General features: G+C 36.4%; 5 protein-coding genes across 6 annotated transcripts; 1 reads left to right on the plus strand and 4 right to left on the minus strand.

Moving 5' to 3' along the window:
- The first annotated feature begins 170 nt into the window (after window positions 1-170).
- Window positions 171-18,024, plus strand: LOC115629658. The gene is made up of 3 exons (XM_030526173.1): window positions 171-350; window positions 10,542-11,466; window positions 17,402-18,024. The coding sequence occupies exons 1-3, from the start codon at window positions 207-209 to the stop codon at window positions 17,656-17,658; spliced, it is 1,326 nt and encodes a 441-aa protein (XP_030382033.1). The 5' UTR covers window positions 171-206; the 3' UTR covers window positions 17,659-18,024.
- On the minus strand, window positions 5,308-7,449 carry LOC115634358 (caltractin-like). Its single transcript, XM_030532019.1, has 2 exons — window positions 6,787-7,449; window positions 5,308-5,952 (listed from the first exon to the last, which is right to left on the minus strand). Exons 1-2 carry the CDS (start codon window positions 7,234-7,236, stop codon window positions 5,446-5,448), a joined length of 957 nt encoding a protein of 318 aa, XP_030387879.1. The 5' UTR covers window positions 7,237-7,449; the 3' UTR covers window positions 5,308-5,445.
- LOC115629675 lies at window positions 11,927-13,091 on the minus strand. 2 transcript variants are annotated; one of them, XR_003995940.1, is made up of 3 exons: window positions 12,930-13,091; window positions 12,121-12,870; window positions 11,927-12,062 (listed from the first exon to the last, which is right to left on the minus strand). XR_003995940.1 is itself a non-coding variant. In XM_030526197.1 (2 exons), the coding sequence occupies exons 1-2, from the start codon at window positions 13,006-13,008 to the stop codon at window positions 12,436-12,438; spliced, it is 519 nt and encodes a 172-aa protein (XP_030382057.1). In that variant the 5' UTR covers window positions 13,009-13,091; the 3' UTR covers window positions 12,334-12,435. The 2 variants fall into 2 exon arrangements, 1 of the variants encoding a protein (XP_030382057.1); XM_030526197.1 differs by lacking the exon at window positions 11,927-12,062 and having other exon boundaries at window positions 12,334-12,875.
- LOC115634366 lies at window positions 14,589-17,244 on the minus strand. The gene is made up of 5 exons (XM_030532028.1): window positions 17,211-17,244; window positions 17,007-17,128; window positions 16,002-16,238; window positions 15,585-15,924; window positions 14,589-14,743 (listed from the first exon to the last, which is right to left on the minus strand). The coding sequence occupies exons 1-5, from the start codon at window positions 17,242-17,244 to the stop codon at window positions 14,589-14,591; spliced, it is 888 nt and encodes a 295-aa protein (XP_030387888.1).
- Window positions 18,025-18,558: 534 nt separating the features above from the next.
- Window positions 18,559-20,399, minus strand: LOC115629667 (protein lifeguard 2). Its single transcript, XM_030526185.1, has 3 exons — window positions 20,234-20,399; window positions 19,475-19,701; window positions 18,559-19,417 (listed from the first exon to the last, which is right to left on the minus strand). The coding sequence occupies exons 1-3, from the start codon at window positions 20,274-20,276 to the stop codon at window positions 18,818-18,820; spliced, it is 870 nt and encodes a 289-aa protein (XP_030382045.1). The 5' UTR covers window positions 20,277-20,399; the 3' UTR covers window positions 18,559-18,817.
- Window positions 20,400-20,572: the final 173 nt, after the last annotated feature.

The following is a 20,572-nucleotide window of genomic DNA, read 5'->3' on the forward strand; positions in this document are numbered from 1 at the left end:
CTGCTAGAGTATAGAAAGCGTATGCATATGTACTTAAAACTAAAGCTGCCGTCTACTTTCAAACTTAATTAAAGAAACCAGTTGATTTTTTATTGATATCCTGAGAAAACAGAACAGCTGCAATTCTGGAGGCCTCACTGACTTTAAAGCGCATTTTTGCCCGCAAAATTGGCTATAAAACCAATACGAAATCAATTATAGCGGCCATGCGAACGAAACACTTAATACTAATATTAATCGGTGTGATACTCGCTACGATCATATTCATTATATTTGGACCAGCCGGTGAGCCAAACGACTCTTTCAAAAATATTGTGGTGCAGACACATCAACAGCTGAAAGAGTTTCAGGTAAGGTTTCAACAATTTTATCATACTCGTAAGTACATAGGCATTTGCAGGCATTTATATGGCCTTATCTCTTCAACACGTCCAAATATATGCGTAATCTGCCCTGCTTAAGTTAGATGGCACAAGATACAACACACACACAGCCATACCTAACCGACTCCTACGTTTACTAAGCTGTATCGTAAAGCGCCTCCAATGCCTATGACATATCTACTTAACAGTTCCTTATCAACAAATGTTGTATACCATTTTAAAGCTGTGCCGAAGGCGTGGTGTACTTATTTCAACCGATGTCGATATATTATGTGGTAATATAACAAGATATTAATATACTACGTTGTGCACGGGTCTATGTACAAATCGTCATATGGGGAAATGATAACTTGGTACCCAATCGCCTTTAATTACGTTTCTACTGGGGGGCATCAAAATTCGCGGAGTAATTGATAACTGCTGGCGAACGTTGGCAAATTGAATTTAATATTTATGTATTAGACAAATCTTTTTTTCAAAGAGCAACAAGTCGAAAGAAATGCCATAAAAAGAAAGTTCAAAATTGATATTAAAATTGTGGTCTAAAGTCAACAACCAATACCTTAAAGTAATGATCCATTTAGCTGTCACCAAAATTCTTCCACACTTGCCAATTTTTTTTCCATTGACAGCAACAGACCCATATGCCCTTGAACTCTGCAGGCCGGCCACGCCCACACCCACCCACATGCAGAGCAGTAACACAGCAGCAGCAGCAACAACACCAACAAGAACGCAAAGTTTCTGGCCATGGTTTCTAATGGAACCATTTGTGCCTATTTTCCGCTCTTTTTATGCTTTTAGCAAATTGAAGCACGTTGTTGTTCTCAAGCAAGGCAAAGTTGTGACTTGTCCAAAATGGCATGCCAGACTGTCTGGCCCATCTCTTACAAACACATATAGTATAGTGTCCATACTACATATACAAATACATATAAGTTTATGGATTTGTAGGCTTGCCTTTGCCTATTCATTGCCATCATATTTTCCTTTATCCTACGCATTCAAAATAGTTCCCGTTACGGTTTTATTACTCGCCAGCCATTAGGTGTGGTCAGCGCAAAAGAGTATTTAATATGCTTAAAATATTTTCCCTTAAACACACATTTATGCGGGCTGTATTGCTATTGGATTCAGAGCTCAACCCAGAACAGAGAAGAAAATCTGCAACATCTGAAGCGCACTGCACACACAAATTTTGCTGTTTGCTTTAATTATGCTCTGGCACGTAAATATTTGTACCGCCTGTACGTAATCGCCCAGACAGTTCGGTGGCCATATTCGTATGTTTGTAAATATTTGTTGTTGTTGTTGTTGAACGTGCATATTGAATTTCGTGTTTACAATATTTTAACATTGAATTTGCTGTCAGCACAGGATTTTATAGTGCAAACTTAGGCGGTTTTATGGAATCAAGCTCTCCACTCCATTTCGGGTATTTTCAGCAATTTAATTGAATGTGAACCTTTTTAACGAGCTGCGGACTTTGAAGTCTTGCCCGTACTTTGAAGTTAACATGTTTAGGGGGTATTTCCTAGACCTTGTGAATGCTCATTACGCATTTGCTAAAGTAAACGCAATAAAAATCTCATATGAATCTAACTTACGCGTATTAATATAGTAAAATGCAAATTATAAATTAAATATCTCTTATTAGATTATCTTCAAACTATGGCATTAACCAAATTTTGATTGTGCTCTGAGCTCGTAATGCCTGTGGGGATCGTTCCCTTTTCAGCAAAAAGCAATTATTCCGCAAATTCAGTTGTTTGTAATTCATGGGATTATGCATGGGAAAATCATTCCATCATAAAAGTTATACCAAAATTCTTGTATTTCTTGATTTGTATACCCTGTACCCAATAATTGCTCAGCACACCATTAACTTTTCAACCATAAAAACAGCTGACACCAAACTTGTCATATATAATTCTTGCTTTTCCTACTCAGGGTATCACGTGCCCATGTAGAATAAGCTTCTTGTGTCCGAAATTAGGGAATACCTTAAAGCGTTGTGATTGAGTGAATTTCCAAATTAAATGCGCAAAACAAATATTTTTGCATGACTGATTCGTAGCTGTCATTTCGCAATAAACTCGTTCTCACGTGCTCTACAATAATGAAAACAACAAAAACACGACAAAGGTGAAAACCACATCGGTGAAAACAACACACTTATTGTATGTATTTCATTAACCTCCCAAGCAATGAGTATACAGATACATACATATATGTATGTACATATGTACATTGCAATCTAAGTCGAAACTGGTTTGCAAAATGTACTCGTACATACATATATGTGACTCGTATTACAGTTATGTCCGTAGACAATACAATACAATATGTGCACTAATATGCGCCAGTATTATATACATATATATTTGTACGAGTATACAGATTGTATCAGATCGAAAAGACATTCTAACAATTAAACACTTGTAAATTGTTTCGAACATTTGTCAGCACTTGTGGCGCACATGAAGATTATTATTTACAACCATGTACAGGTGAAGCAGCAGCATCTACATATGTGTATGTACTTATCTACGTAAGCACATAAATATATATATGTATATATGTCTGTACATCCTCATCTGAATCGACGTCACATCTGCGTCTCAGCGCCATTCCAAATGTGTCAAGTGTTTGTGCGTTCATATGTATGTTGAGAACTTGTCAAGTGCTTCTAAATGCCGCGGAAGGCATGTCGGCATATACATATCTATATATTTATCTATATATATATGTATGTATATATGTATGATAAGTACCACCCATATAATAGGCATTTACATGCAGGCATGCATTTTAATTTCAACCACTAGCTGTCGAATAGTATGCCTGCCTGAAAGCAACCACTTTTGTGGAAATAAGTTATTTATTACTCACTGAGAATAACACATATGCTCAACAAAATTTAATTGTACTTTTCATTCTATATATAAAGTGGTTTTTGTACAAACGTATTTATAATTATTTTTTATTGAAGTTGCACGTCAGTTATTAACCAAACCTATTTTAATGCCCTATACCCCAAATCAAAGAAAAATTTGATTATAAATATTTATATACCCTGTCCTTCCCTCTGTCTATAGGAAGGCAAGGATTTTAAAAGTATATAAGCTAGAATAACCAATCTTTGTATTCAGATCCCCCTGAGTATGTAATGTATACATTAGTGAATGAGAATAATTCAATTAACATTGTAAGAACCCATTGGCATTTGACCCTCGGACTTAACAAATAAATTAGTTGTAAAGCCCCCTGCTATCTGTATAACAGAATGCCTAATGAATGAATCACATTGTTGATTAGGAAAGCTAGAATGGTGAGCACATTTTAACGAGCTGCTACAATTTGTTAAATGAAAGTTTGTTTATTATATATCTCACTTAATGCTTCACATACATAGTTGGTTAGTTAGCTCCTATCATTATTTAGGGAAATAAAACTGTAGCAGAAAAGTTTGAGAACTTCATCTATCTCTACTTGTAGTACTCAAGTGACACGAATGACTGCGCTCTTGAATTCATTTATTATTATCATTTTTTTGAATGGTGGATGTCAAAGGTGGCCCTCTTCAGACAATGTTATGCATTGTACATTGATATGACTAGGCATGTAAGAAATGATTCAGTATTATTTTCATTACCGCTGCTGTCGATGTGACTAGAAAATTGTGCGGCAGGCAAAACGTTCTTCACAATAGGTACATTTAAAATGCAGGATATATCCAATTAGATTTCTGCCTGGTCGAGGGTATACTTATAATATAGAAAGAAAAGAAACTGAGAACTGACTGCCTTTTTTTACATGCTGGCATATTTCCTTGCCTATTTGTTGTTGTCGTTGCTGGTCGCGTTGTTGTTTTTGTCATGTGACCTTTAAAGCCCAGCACCACACTATTTAATAACTGTCGCCATGAGCTTTGGCATGCCATACTCTGTCGCCATATTGCTGTTGTTACTGGGTCTATCGCCTTATTAAAAAAACAAAAGCATGTCAAAGTACGAGTCGTCCAATGAAGGTTGAGCTGCCTGCACAGGCCTGCTGCAACGATTTTTCGCAATGCATTAAATCAGCTGGAATTTTCGATCTTTAAGGTCTTTGATGCAATATTCAAATCAAATATTTTACTGCAATAGTCATAGCAGATTATCGTATATTTGTACGTTCAATGATACGATTTTAGATAGCGATAGTCATGTTTTATACCCTGTACAAAAATGTTATAACGGTATACTAGTCTAGTGCGAATTTACATATGTAATACAGAGAAGAAGAGGTGTCAGACCCAAAGTATATTTATTCATAATAGCCATGACCAACTGTCTGTTTGTATAAACGCAAGGATCTTGGCAAATATAAGAGCTAAAAAACCAAAACTAATTTCTAGATACTCCTAAGCTTGTGTTTTTTATGATTGAGAGATGCGATCGTTGTCGGACACACAAACATACATGTATCTAGATCGACTTGTATTCTCATTCTGATGTTCTATAAGGACATAGCGAGTGAAGCGCATACAGTGTCGTCGTAGTCGTAGTAGACATCAACATATTTAAATTTTCCTTTTTGCAATTGCGCAAAGGGAGCTACTGTTTTTGCCGGGGTTTGTGTGTGAAGGCAATCACAGGCCGTCATTAAGCACATGCAAGCATTAGAGTCACGCGCCACTGGGAGAAAAGCAGGCGCCGCTGTGGAGGCCAGGGGCGAAAACCCATTGCAGACTTTCAGACACTACTGTAAAATTTAACCCACCAATGTTGTGCGTCGGGGAATTCGCTTCAAGTGCCAAAGCAGTTCATAATTTCCCGCCGTCGTATCATTTCAGGTTCCGTTTATGTATAAATCAGATACATTCGTGAATTCCAACAAAAGGGTAATTTTCTTAAATATAAAAAAAAAAGACGTATTGATCTTAACTTGAATTTTATTTTTATTTTTTTATTCTTTGACATTCCAAATAAAGATTCGCCAAGAAAGGCATTCTGGCATTCCGAACAAAATAGAAATGCCAAACTCTTCTTCGAACAGCTCGAATTGAAGTTCGCTTGTTTTAATATTTCATGGCGTTAACAAATTCCGTAAAGCTTATTTTACCGTCGTTATCCAAATCGATTTCCTTCATCATTTCATCAAATTCCTCATCGGAGAAACGTTCGCCTAAATTCATCATAACGGATCGCAATTCCGTTTGTGAGATGTATCCATCGTCATCTCGATCAAACACCTTGAAAGCCTCCTTCAGCTCCTCTTCGGAGTTCAATGCCTGCATGCGATTTGCCATGGCCTGAATAAATTCCATAAAATCAATTTCTCCATTCCCATCAACGTCTATTTCATCAATCAAATCGTAAAGCTCCGCTTCAGTTGGATTTTGTCCAAGGTTGCGCATTACGGAGCCCAACTCAGTCGAGGTAATAGTCCCAGTACCACCCCGATCGAAAACTGAGAAAGCGTCTCTAAATTCCTGCACTTGGTCTTCGGTCCATTCCATTTTGTGTTTTAATTTTTTTTGAGTTTGTGGAGAAAATAAAAGTGGAGTTCCTTTATGTTTGAGTTTCTAAATGTTAACAATTTGTAGCCAACATCAAATGGGCAGAAATTACAAGGCCATCTCTGACTGATTGCTTTGTTTTCATTCATGTAATCCAAAAGAAAATCATTTGTTTTATTCCACCTACTTCAAGCACCTACTTTATCAATCAAATTGTCAATCAAATTGGATTTTCAATTGCACTTTTTGCTATTTCGCTAACGAATCACGTGTCTTCAAATAGCTGTCATTTGAGCTTTTTTCAGACTATTTCCAGTTTTCAACATTTACAAGTAGTTTTATCCTTGAATAATAGTTTGTGGTAAGCTGGTGGCACTAAATAATGGGCTTAATAGAATAGACATAAAAGTAAAAACGCGCAATTAAGAAAAAACACCTCAGATTGTTCTCTTTTTCTATTTTTGACTAATTTAAGAAGTTTTTTAAGGCTACTTTTTTTGCAATTAAACAATTTAAATATCTCTCCTTATGTACGGTTCGTTTTGCTTTTGTATTAAATTGGATTTAATAAAGTTTTTAGGATCGTGGGAAACATGGCAATGGCTTTCATAGAAATGCAAATTGCAAGTTTTTTAATGACTTTTGATGTTATTTTAACTGCAATATAGTCATTATGGTCATTTATTCTTTACTCCTCCCATTAATGACCACCCTATTCAAAATAGTATCACCTTTTTTGCTCTACGTATGCTTGACCATTATGTAAAGCTATTCTATCGATTTAAGAATACACAATAACAAAATAAAATTCCTCCCACAAGTCGAATTTTTTTTTTTTTGATTGATTTATTCCTAATGTGTTTTATTGTTATGTGCAAATGCGTTCACATCTTAGATGTAACTTTCTCCCGAAGTCATCATATTAACGAACTCATCGAAACTGATTCGGCCATCCTGATCAAGATCCGCTTCGCGAATCAGATCATCAATTTCCTCATCGGACATCTTCTCACCCAATGCCGTCATCACTGTGCGAATTTCTGAGAGTCCAATGTAGCCATTGTTATCCTTATCGTAGATGCGGAACGCTTCGCGTAATTCATCCTCTTTGTCGAGATCCGTTAATTTAGTCTCAAGCAATTTGCAGAACTCCGGAAACTCTATCGAACCATTGCCATCGGCGTCCACTTCATTTATCATGTCCTGCAACTCGGCATCCGAAGGTTGCCGACCAAGAGCCCGTATTACAGTGCCCAGTTCTTTGGTAGTAATACTGCCATCGCCCTCCTTGTTCAGTATTTCAAAGACATCCTGAAACAACGGCAAATACTCATTGGCAGAGCTATCCATTTCTGTTATGCGAGTCTATGTGTTCTTTTGGTGGCTTAAGGATCTAAAAATGCTTCATACGGATCTGAACAAGAGGAGTGGGTATTGTTTCTTAGGTATGTTTAAACTGTTTTTGTACGTTTCGTGAATATTATTTATTTTGTTTTATGGTATTTGTGTGGGTTTTTTATTTTTTTTATTTTCTGTGTGTGTGATTCTATGGAGTTTGTGTGTTATACTGAATTTTCAGTAAATATTAATTTAGACACATGTTGAAAGGCCGGAAATGTTTAGGAAATATTTAGAAAAAAGCAAGAGCCACGAATCGTTTTCAGCAAACTAGCAGGATTCGTGGGAGCGAATCCAGCAAGAGTGGCATTATGGCATTTTAATTTAGTCGAAAGTATGCCAAATATAATTAAAAGCGTAAATAACAATGACAAAGTAGAAAAAAGAAAAGTTTCCTTGGATTCTGATAAGCGTTGTGCGAAAGTTCCAAAATGAGGCAAATAGAGTACATACTAGTTGTTTTTGTTTTTAATATTTCTACGTTAAGTTTTACATGATTATAGATTAGAGAATAAACATACAAATTTGGATTCATTTGCTTCGTTACTAACTTTTTTAGGCGGACCAACACTGAATGGTTGCAAACACTCGAGCAACTGTAGGCTGCGTTACAATATAAATAGGAAAAGATATTACAAATCGTTACAGAAAAGTACACTCAATACTTGTATAGCAAGTTCGGTAACTCTAGTCCATGTTTTCTCCGATTACCTTGGGCTCATACAGACAGACAGGCGGACATATGAAGTAGTATAGTCAAGAAAACAAAATGATTTAAATATACCCTTTTACTGCGGTTAAGAGAATACAAAATCAATGTTAACAAAATGCTATAAAATCTTAATGGTCCTGTACTCAAATTCGTCCTTGGCACACAGGTGCATTGTGCCAAGGTATCCCGAGAATTGAACAATAGCAATGGGTGTCCATATAAGTAGTATATTGAAGTGAAGCACCTGTCATGCGATTTGCGGCGTTCGCTATTATATGCATAACTTGGCGTGCTATATCAGGTGCCACCTTTCTCCGCATATCCTTTGTATTTTGGCATTCTACATTAGCCCACTCACACACTCACAACTACAAAAAAAACACACACACATACATACACGAATTCTTACAGGAATGTAGGACACGCCCACCAAAAAGCATTCATTTTAGTGTGCTTTGCCGGTAGCTCGTGCTTTAATTTCATTTCATTATATGATGTTTTTGGTTGTCTACTTATGTGGGGGCCCAGAGAGATACATTAAGGAAAATGTGACAAAAACACGCTTTCAGCGTAGTAGTGTAAGCAAAAGGATATATTTGTAGTGTTGTATGTATTTGTAGACATAAATACGAGTGTGTATTTGCATACTTGGACGAAAGTTTGAGTGAGTAGCTAACACCACAGGGTTTCAGATTCGACAAAAATGTTCCTTGTGTATTTAATTCTCATGGGAACGTTAATAGTCAGATTTCTTGCACGTGGCATTGCCATTGTCATTTACTGTACTGTCAGCTAATAATTACGTACTTTTCTCTCTAATGACTAGACAAATTTAATTTTTGTCGTATGTTTGTGTCTGGCGGCATTATCTTTCATTATACATGGTTGCGTACACAATTTGTTGGTTGTTTGGTTGGTAACGTGTTAAGCTAGTTTGCTTTGTTGCTCTGTTGCTGGCAATTTGGATCCTAGACAATACTCGCGCGTGTCTTACCACACTACCCGATTTACCTATGTACTAGGTGTGAAAACTCAATATCGATTGTGCTGCAGGTAGCTTCATATTTCTCATTGTCATAAAGAAGCCATTCCGGGCATGTTATGTGTGGCTTTTCCTTTATTGCTGCCAACTCGTATTTGAGAAACGTTCTCGAAGTCAATTTATGTAGGAGTAATAAAATATTTGTGGCAACAATTTGAAACTTAATTCACACATTCGCACCACTTGGCACAAATGATTTAAAGGCTACGAGCTTTTACAGAGTTGGTCCGAACAGCCAAATGGATAGATGTACTTTCCCGTAGTATATTTAAAAGGTGTTTTTGTTGCACATATTAATTATTTGTGTGTGTGTGCCAACGAATAAGACTGTCAATATAATTATACAAGTATAGCGTGTAATTGAAACTTGGATCAGAGTTAAGATAATTTTTACTTAAAGTTGACAAAATTGTTTGCGGTAGTTTGAAAATTTACTTCTATGTATAAAGTATAGTTCTAGATAGATTTCCCAGCATAGGGTTTTTCTTCAAAGGCCTAGGCTTGCGATCCCTAGAGGCCAATTGGAATTCCAGAAGCACGATTATGTATATTGAATACGAAAAACTCTTCACCGGATACTCACGGTCGGCCAATTTTTGTCTGGCCAAGGGGAGTGTCCGCTTAAGGGGATACTTAAATACTTTATACCCCGATCGAATGTTTTACAAAAAGTGGCCGCCGAAGGGAGTGTCCGGATAAAAGAGGTGCCCGTTATGGGAGTTTTCACTGTATTATAAAATCAAAACATTATTATAAAATCGTCTTGTTGCTTCCTCCCTATCTGGGTACAAGTCTTAAATATTATAATTAATAATGAATTATGACTCCATTTCAAGCCTGAAAAGTGTTTCAAAAACATTTTGCACAAAGAACTAACGACAAAAACAAAACATTTTAATTCATTGGGGTCTAAATTGTGTTTACCTAAGGCTATTCCAATAATAATGGGACTGGCCTAGATAATCAACATGTTATGAAGACATTAGTTACGTGAACATAGTGCAATATTCTTAAATTCAATATCTAGAGCGGAACTGCAAGATGTCTGGCCTACAGAAGTGCACATACGTGCGCCAAATTAAATTTTAAATATATATAACTAAGAATAAAGTTATATTTGAACTCCAATGCCATTCGCACAAGAACATTGCCTTATACTATCTCCCTAAATGCATCAAGAATAGAGTCGTGAATCGTAAACTGCTGCAAAAGGTGCTCGGGTATATAAGTAGTAGAACTATAAAGGGGCGTTTCAAATAACTCAATAAATATGTTTTATTGTGAGAACAAAACACTTTCCGCATTTCAATATTTTTCTTTAAGCCACACGCATACTTTTATAAATAAAAGTACACATTTAACTTTTCGAAAGGACCAAATAAGTACCACTTGCAGAAATATAATACGCCCTAAAATTAATTTAATTAGGTCAACTACTATAGTTAATGATTGTATTTAAATGCATTTTTCTCACATCTTTTTCTCTGCATCTTATACTCACAGGAAAATTTACGAGTTGGCCTGGAGCGCAAAAAGCTGGAGCTGGAGCCGAAATATTTGGCTTTGCTTGGTTTCACATCGCCGCTGAGCACAAAGGACACAGAACAATATCACAAATATCATGTGGAGCCTGCTCCAAAGCAGCAGCTGCAGCAGCAGCACCAGCGAGATAAGCAAACATCACAGAAGCAGCAGTTAACAGAGACGCCCGGATCGGCGATTAAAGCCGAGCTGGAGCTGATCGAGTTGCGTCAATTACATGGAGCGCATGATTCCAAAGGAAGCGCTGCTCCAGAATCGGATCTGCAGCAAAAGAGTCAGCGCAAGCGCATTACCACGCCCTATAATGGCACAAAGGCCAACTTTACGATAGTGACCTACGTGTTGGAAGGGCAGGCGCCCTCGGTCATATTGCTTGCCCAGAACATTGCCGCAAAGCTACCCAATGAATATTTGCTCATCTATGATTTGGGCGTCTCTGAGGAGCAATTGCGCGCCCTGAGCGCCTATTGCAACAGCAGCCGTTGCGCTGTCGTTACCTATGATCTGTCCGAGTTTCCTTCATTCGTGACCGACCAACGCACACATGCATATCGCCCGATTGTGATAAAGGATGCGCTTATGCGTGCCAAGTCCATACTGTTTGCAGAGAATTATATGCGGATACGAGGCAGCCAGCATGAAGTGCAGAATCTGCAGAGTCGTGTCATGGTATCCGGCGTACTGGGCTGGAATACACCTATGGCTGTCTCCTCTCGGACACATCCCAAAATGTTCGACTATTTCGAATCGGATGCAGACGATTTCATATTCTTACGCATGGTTGATCTCGATGTTGTCTTCTTTGCGGATAGTCTCTTCGTAACTGAGAAGATTATGTTGCCATGGCTGAAATGCTCGCTAACGCTTGAATGCATCGATCCAATTGGTGAGTTCAATCATACATACATATATATACAAATACATATTCGTATTTGTGCATATGTATAATGCAAATGTAATGCAATAAAATGTAATTAGAAGCGTTACGTTAGTTCAAGGTTTTCCATTAGTGTAATATGGCTGTTAGGTTTTAATTCGATTGCAACTTGATATATGCACATATGCTAATATACAAGTATAGCTAAGTTCATTAGAGCGCAACGTACTCGTATGTAACAAAGGGAAAGGTATCCACTTTCTCTATTATGTGCACTAAAAGCCTGCCATTGTTGGGTTGTCGGGTTGTGGGGTTAAGGGGTTGTCGGGGCCATCGTTCAATATCAATCAATCAAACTCATATTGCGCTCCTGTTGACCAACTGGCAACAAGAGCTACAAACACATTCGATAGTGTGGCCCAGCAATCACTAATGGCCTTCATCGAAACGCATCTGTTGACATTGACATCTGCACCCTACGACTACTATTACTTAATATGGCACTAATAATCAAAAGGGACTCTATTACCAATAGAAATTGTGCATTCCTCTTATGCACTCCTCTTTTGCGCTAACGAATTTATAATTAAGAGCTGAAATCGATTCTGAAATTCAAAGGTAATCAGATTATTAGAAGAATAAGACCAAATACAAAAAACTAACCTGTTGAAATTGTAATTAAGATAAGTAGATGAGCAGCTGCAGTGTGCAAGTACCGGTGAGATGGTTTATAAGGGCAGACTTTTTTTTTTATCTTAAGATAAGAGCTTCGATATCTTTATTAGCTTATAATTATGTTGCGAAAGAGACCAAGCATGGTACGTTAATTACGCCAGAAGAATCAGAATCCCACAAAACTATGGTTAAGAAAATAAATTCCTAGTTTAATTGTTCACTTTTATTTTTTTCGTGGCTAACGTTTTCCAATTCAACTAGACACCTCCATAGGTATTACAAAAAGTGGCATAATTGGCTTGGTCAAGGCATTGCCGAAGAATATTCAACGGGCTGTTTTGGGTTAATATGACGCTTTGCTGCTTTATTGTTCTTATTTACGATTTTAAGTCGTCTCTTCGATCCAACTTTCTTTCTACTAAAATTTTTACTTTCCCTCGGTCCTTGAATGGCGTTCAGGTTCTCATTTATTTCATTGATATCTTCCAATATGCTCGGCCATCTAGGCGTAACACTTCTTCTCCTCATACCCATTTCCTTTTCGAAAATGTTATTTTTCTTTATAATGCTCGAATAGAGTGTCTGCTCTCTTAGCTGGCATTCTTTGAAATAGGCATCTGCCAAACGATCTACTATCAGCAACTTTTGGCTAGGGGAGGAAGCTATCGAGGGTTGTGCTTCGGTTTTTTTGCAATCCGTTTGTACGTGAATATCTTCGTGGTCCGAGCATGAGAGAGCCTGGTCTAAGCACAGATATGAATGTGACATCGGTGGCTGCTTAGAAATTTGATGCCTACCCCCTGCTAGATCCATTTTTCCGCAACTCTGTTGTAGTCCATGAAGTTTGGTGGATCCATTGTGCAGTTTAGATGTCATGAGAAAATACACTGAATGGTTAATTTTGATTTGTTGGGCCAAAATGTGTTTAATTTGAGTCGCGAAACTCAAATTACAAAATGTACCTTAAAGATATTTAATCATGAATCAAAACTGTTGTACAATAATTCATTTCTCAAAGGCAACTTCGGTTTGAGTTTAACAAAACTCATCCTTGCAGTTTTTGAAGCATAGCGTTGAAACCCCCGTGAAAGCAGCTAAAAAAGTGTCCCTAAACAAATCCCAAGCCAGTTTAGCCACGTCAACATGAATATTGCACGCGGCAAATACATATTCATCCGCCTTAACATTGTACTTGTGGCGACCGGTGAGCATAAGATGAGTGTCGTAGATAATGTACCAAGCCTCAAACACGCATCCTCCGATCGTAAGCAATTCAAGCAAATAGTTTGCGAAATAGCTAAACATCAAGAGTATTCCAAAAATGCCGCCAATTAAGGCCGCGCCATGTCTGTTGGTGAACCTGAATCGCTCTAATTTGCTATAAGCTATAAGTGCCAGCAACTCTACAATTAATGCCAATGGATATATGATCACCTAAAATAGAATGTTTCACAACTGGAATGTATACTATCGATTTGGGGGAATTCCGGTACTCACCCACTGTCTTCCAGGAAGATGCATTAGATGGAGGCTTCTAAAAAACACACTAGTAATTGTTGTTAGAAGCAGTACTAGGTAGTTAAAAGGAGCAGTTCGCCGCCACTCTCTGAACACATAGAGTGCTGCGTAAATTGATAAATTTATTGTTGTGACTATAGCTTCGATTCCTTTAATATCGGGCAACGGATATAAAAGCAATAGTGCCACACCAGGCAAAGCGCATGCTATTTGAACCTAAAAACAAAAATCAAGCAACAAAATTACGTCTCAAATATATGGTTTTCTATAGTTATAGCTACACACACAAAAATGCTGTCTATTCGATATTTTCACACGTATTTCTTTTTCGCGTGTTTTGGTCAATTGCGTTGTACCCAAAATCCACAAGGGTATATTAGTTTAGTGCAAGTGTATGTAACACACAGAAGGACGCGGGGCAGACCAAAAAAGTATATATATTCTCGATGTCTGTAGTGATGCTAAGCATGTATAATTTGGCATAATTTAATTGAATAAATAACTTAATTTTTATTTCAACAAAAATATTTAAATTAATTTTTACATGGAATTGTAATACTGCCCGTCTGTATGAACACCTGGATCTCAGAAACTATAAGACATAGAGACATCAAATTTTGTAGACAGATGCCGTATGTAGATGTGTACTAATTACGAGTTTGCGCAGTTCGCATAATCACCTATAGCTCGGAGACTATAAGAGCTAGAGACATCTAAGATGGCATACAAGTATGTGAATACGCAGAAAATGTGTATTTCAGAATTTTCCTCTATTTTGATTTTCTATAACTCTTAAAATGTTTTAAAAAATTTCATCTCTGCTCTTTATACTGCTACAGGCTCACACACAGCCACGCATAGACATAGGTACAGAGTATTTCAAAGTCGGGGCACCCGACTTGCGCTTTTCCACTTGTTTGATTTATAAAACTGTGCTTTCACTCGTTAAAAATTAGATTACTCACAATCAGTAGCGCATAGCATCGACGCACAAGTTTGCGTCTAGTTGAGGCATTAGTTATGTCAAATCCTGGCAAATAGGGACGCTGCCCGTCACTCAAGAGATCACATTGTATGCTGGTATCCTGCGAAACTTTGAAGTATTTTTAGATATCACAATTTTGCTTACACTTATACCTAATATACCTTTCACTATGCTTGAATCGGTCGTAGTGTCCATAGCCCTGAATTGTTCAGCGTAATCTACCAAGCACAACGTGCTTCCACAAATTACTAAACATACTTTAGTTAATGGGGTCTACCAGATTATGTGTTATCGTTAAGTGTGTGATTACCACATTACCAATCGTTTGATATATGTATGTATGACCAGAGTTGCATGTTGATTGAACATAACTTTGATACTATCTTTTGCAGAACGAAGAACGAACTGAGTTCCCCAAAACCGAATTTAAAATCTAGTACACATTCATTATATATTTATTGTTGTATAATGCCAATGCTTTAAAATTTCAATCTTCATACAAAATCTCAATTTTTATTCCAGTTTTTTATGGGCTTCACTAATTTAAGTGCAAATCAAGTGAAGCAATTAACTTATGTCTTGCGTAATATATTCATAAAACTCATTTCAAGCAACCGGATTTGTAGTTAACTAACTTTAGAGTTTGTATATCAAAATATTTAAAATAAATGGAATTACAAATTTGGAGGAGCCTTTAAAACAATTGAATGGGAAGGAAGGGGTGCTTAATTATTCTAAAGTTGTTGGCTTATTTCGAATACAATTCTTAAAAGTGTCATAAAAAAGGAAGAGGAGTTACTATAGTTGTCCGAAAAATGAAAGCTTTTTTTTAAAGACTTCTACAAATTGTCCAAAATTACAAATATACTTGTACTTGTATAAAAAGTTATTTAGCAAAGTTCTGCCGTGCAACTGTGTCGACAACATCTTGAGATACTAATTAAATTACTCAAAATAGTTTCCTTAAACAAAAGCCAAACAAATTTCGCTAGATCAGCATGAATATTACAAGCGGCAAAAATATACTCGTGTGCCTGAATATTATAGCCATGATGGCTGGTCAGCATAAGATGCGTATCGTGGATTATATACCAAGCCTCAAAAACGCAACCTATGCCTGTGAGCAGCTCAAAGAACATATTGAAAACATATGCCCCCAGCAATAGAAGTCCGAATGTGCCACTAATCAGGGCCAACCCACAACTATTGGTGATCTTTAATCGCTGCTGTTTGGTGTATAATGCAAGCACAAATAGTTCCAGAATTAAAGCTAGTGGATAGATGTACACCTGTAATAAAAACAATGCATATGCATATGTACATATATGTAAGGTCTGCCTACTTAAATATATTTTGCGGAGCTTACCCAACGGCTTCTTGATAGTTGCACGATATGAACGCTTCTGAATAAAACACTCGTAGCCGTTGTAAGCAGCAGTACGAGATAGTTATAAGGTGCAACTCGACGCCAGTCCCTGAATATATAAAGAATCGTGTAGGCAGCTAGGTTAAACATCAAGGTTCCAGCTTCCACAATTTTTTCATGGGGAAATTGGAATGCCAGCAGAAATTCCACGCTGGGTATGACGCATCCAATTTGAATCTTAAGAAAATGGCAATAGAATATTTATTTCAGATTATTTAAACATTAAATAATAAATTCAAACAATCTGAATTTTCATTAAACTAAAAGCGTCTAATTTTTTTAAAAATCAAATTCACATCGAAAATGTATCGTCAATACTTAAAAGTCACTTTGTGGTACGGCCATAGTCCCAGATAGCGAAATGCTGTGAAAGGAGACTAATTGAACAAATTCAACCCGTTAGGTAGCAAAACTAGATTATAAGTACTACCATAAACTAATTGTGGTTTTGTGCATATCAACTAAACCTCATTTTAGTTTCTTCCGATCCGTTAACTACATCTCCAATCGGGGTATAAAAAAATCTTTCAATTCTAAAAATTTGTTCAAATTCAATGAATCTTATAACTTCAAAATTTGTTTATAAGTTATGAGGATACATGTGGACTCTCCAGCGGAGTTTTATGGTTGTATTTGACAACAAAATATAAATATATATGTATTGTGAGATGGCAGGTACAAGTTAATAATTTTAAGTCGATCACAATCAAAACATAAAGAGCATTAAACTAGTTCAAGGATATCCTTCTCCAATAGCACAAAAAAATGTCAATTAAGTAAAAAAAAAAATGGAAACGGCATTTATTGTGTAGTGGAAATAGTCGAGCTGCGATGAAGACAAAGCAATCTCAAAGTGAATCTGCAGGGGCTTTTAAGTTAATATATGGCCGAACATTTGATTTTGCTTTAATTTTGTTAAACTGATTGCTGAAGGTTCGTACTTACAATTAAAATTCCATAACATCGGCGCACAAGTCCTCGCCTAAGCGACAAATCCTTTATATCAAACTCATGAACACATTGGCCATTCGTCTCAACTAAGAGGTCGCATTGCACAGCAATATCTTCTGAAAAAGTTAAAAGGATATTTCGATTGGGAATATACATACATATGTATTTAATTTGAATATATAATGCTTTATGATTAACCTCTCTTCGCATTTTCAACAGCAATAGCTTCCATCAATTGAGACCCTTTGTTTAGCTTTGATTAGGAAATGGGATCACTATAATTCATCAGACAGATAAAATGGTGTTTCTATGGCAATTAAATGATAACTGTGTGTTGATAACGGCCATAGATAAATTTATAATAATATGTGTATATTTTCATTACACAGGTGCTCAATCGAATGGCTGTAAATTTAATAAGAAACCGCTCTATCGCTATTCCGGTTGCCATGGTTACGATGCCTCCGCTTTCAATATTGTACTGGGCCTTACGTGGCATTTGGACGACTCCAAATATTCGCTACCAAGTGATGCTCCATCTGCAAACATGTTTTACAAGGAGTCCCTGGAGCAAGCGACTAAAATACTTGAAAGTCGACGACGCAACAGCAGCGAAATTTCTGATCATCCATTTACGGAGGAGTAATGCGGCATAATACTACATACATGAATAATTAGATATAATATTTTGTATATGTCGCTATATAATACATAGCCAGGAGCCGCTGGAACAAAGCAAGATTTATCGCTTATTTAAAATGGCGAAATAGTCCCTAGCTTAAACACACAAGCACGTAAATACATAAATATCTAACTAACTACTCATTAATAATGTTCACCAGAAACTAAGTTTATTGTGTTTACAATAATTTGGTTAAACTATAGTAGAATTGTATTAATGCGACACCTTTACGATAGCTTATAACTATCGGAGCACTTAACTATGTAAAATAAGGAAAAAGAATGAAAGAAAATTGCATATTTTTATGTAAGGAACTGGAACATTTTTTGCGCATTGATAAAGATGTTCATTTTTGTTTTGAAACCAATTACTTATCGACAAATTTGTTTTTGAATTAAAAACCAATTTACTTTATGTAGTTGTCGAACAAAAATGCTGATTATTTATTTGAAATTTTTGTAAATATACGAAAGAAAAAACAAACAATTGCATACATTTTGTGATTATATTTTATAGAAGAAAATTGCTGGAAAAAAGAGCCAAAAACATAAGCTTAATAAAGGAATACCTTAACAATTATGTTTACATTTTTTCTTATTGGACGCCCCATTTGGACGTAACTGTCAGTTATATTTATCTTCCCCGATTAAGAAAGTTTGCAGGTAATATCTACCAACATATACATATGAGGAATTAAAATATTTATTTGCAGATTATATTACACATTAGCTACATTTAAAGGACAACTCTTATGACCAAATAAAAACCCATAAGATCTGTACACTTCATATTAAGTATATTTATTGTAGAATAAAACGACATAAGTATAAAAAAGCCATATAAAATTATTTCGAGTCTGTATAATATGAGATATTCTTACATTTTATTTTTGTTCTAACAAATTTGGAACGACAATAATCCGAATACAAATTTTGTGCATAGATCAAAAAAACAGTTATACATATATAGTAAATATTCGAATGTTTACTCTTAGCAATACATACAATTCTTAAATACCCCTGTTGAAAGCAAAATTACCTTTTGTTTTATATTTTAATGGCTGCAGCAGTATTGTATATACTATACATATGTACGTGTATATACTTTTAATTCAATTGTGTTCTTACCTTCTAAGTAAGCGCAGGACATACAAAAAAATTCGCACAACATCGACATACAAAGTCAACGCGGCGAATATATATTCCTCTGGACTAAATTGATACCTATGATTACCACCCATAATCAATTGGGTGTCGTAGATGAGCAAGAAACTCGCAAGCAGTGCTCCAACGCAGGAATGGACTGTATACAGGAACGTATCTAGCCAAAATATAGCCATCATTCCAAATATAATTAGGCACATCAAGCAGCATACTAGGACACCGCCCCAAGTGGTAAAGTCATATTTAGTTTGGATCGCATATACCGATAATGCGGCGACAAGCAGTGCCGTAATACCGACAGCTAGCAGCACCACATCGGCATCCATTTGGCTGGATATAGCACCCAGTAAGAGTGACATGGTTACTGTGAAGAATCCGAGGCAGACAAAGTTAACGGGGAAGGTGCGACGAGCTGTTTCGCAGCACGCCATAGACAGCATTACGATAATATTAATGACGATCGCAACAACCAAGACTACTGGATTTTGTTGGACAAACAATTTGGTGGGCTTATGATATACAAAGAGTGCAATGATGCCACACGTGAAGATAAGCTGCGTCTATAAATATAAATATACTAATATAGAAACTCTTCTTTAACATTTTCCAGTACTCACCATAACAATGAGATAAACCTTACGTATGAACCCCTTGCGTATAGTTTGATCATTGAAGATTATATTTTTCAGTTCATCATCTGGCTGTGCAATCAAAATGCCGGGTGAGTTGTGTATCACTATTTGGTTAACATATAACATTGGTGGACCCATCTGTGATCCTAATGATGTGGAGGATTGTTCTACCGGAGGTATTTGAGGAAAATTCTCTTGCTTGTGGATTGGCACTGAAAGAAAAATAGTCTGGCTTTTTTAAATCTGTATATATGTATGTATGTATAGAAGATTTTGTCCTGACTGACTAAATGATTGGCGATCAACGCACAGCCCAAAACGGTAGGAGGTAGAAAGCTGAAAGTTTGCCTTTAATGTAGGTGCGCAATAAATACGCATGAACATATGCCTGTATGCCGACTGTGTATGAGAGTTTTTGAATCTTGCACAGCATCATTTTGCACAGCATCATTTATACATTTTCTTTATACGTTTGCTTTCTTCCGTTTAAACCAGCGGTGGCCTAGAATTTTTTAATCGGGAGCATTATAACATCTACAACAAAAATCACCGCTAAACAAGGGATTTTATTTTCTGCAAACTGAATTGTGGGCATGTAAATTTATTCGCAGGGATGTGCTATTTATCAAATGTGAATACATGTACATATGTATGTACAAATGCACTTATGTATGTATATACACATTACGTCTATAAAATTCAGCGAAAACATATAGACACATTCAGAGAATCACATAAACTTACTCTCCAATTTGTTCTCCGAATCGGTCATACGGCTATACGACATCCTGATTTGATTAAAGCCAGTGGCTTATCTCGTTCTGCAATTTTTTAACAGGCTAGTGAATAAGTCGAATTACGACTTGTTAATCTATCCGTACTGGCGGCGACGGAGTATTCATTCCTACTTATGTGCATATGTATAAATACTACACAAATTAACATATCATACAAGTAAAAGGCTGCCATATTTTGATATGGTTCGCTAAGTGTTGAAAAACTACTTTTGGAAAAGTTGGCGCAAAAAATTTAAAAATAATAATACAAATTTTCTACATTTGTTTGTAGTATAATAAGCTTAGC

This window comes from Scaptodrosophila lebanonensis, unplaced genomic scaffold (assembly GCF_003285725.1).
Source record: "Scaptodrosophila lebanonensis strain 11010-0011.00,11010-0021.00 unplaced genomic scaffold, SlebRS2 tig00000001-arrow-pilon, whole genome shotgun sequence".
Classification (NCBI taxonomy): domain Eukaryota; kingdom Metazoa; phylum Arthropoda; class Insecta; order Diptera; family Drosophilidae; genus Scaptodrosophila; species Scaptodrosophila lebanonensis.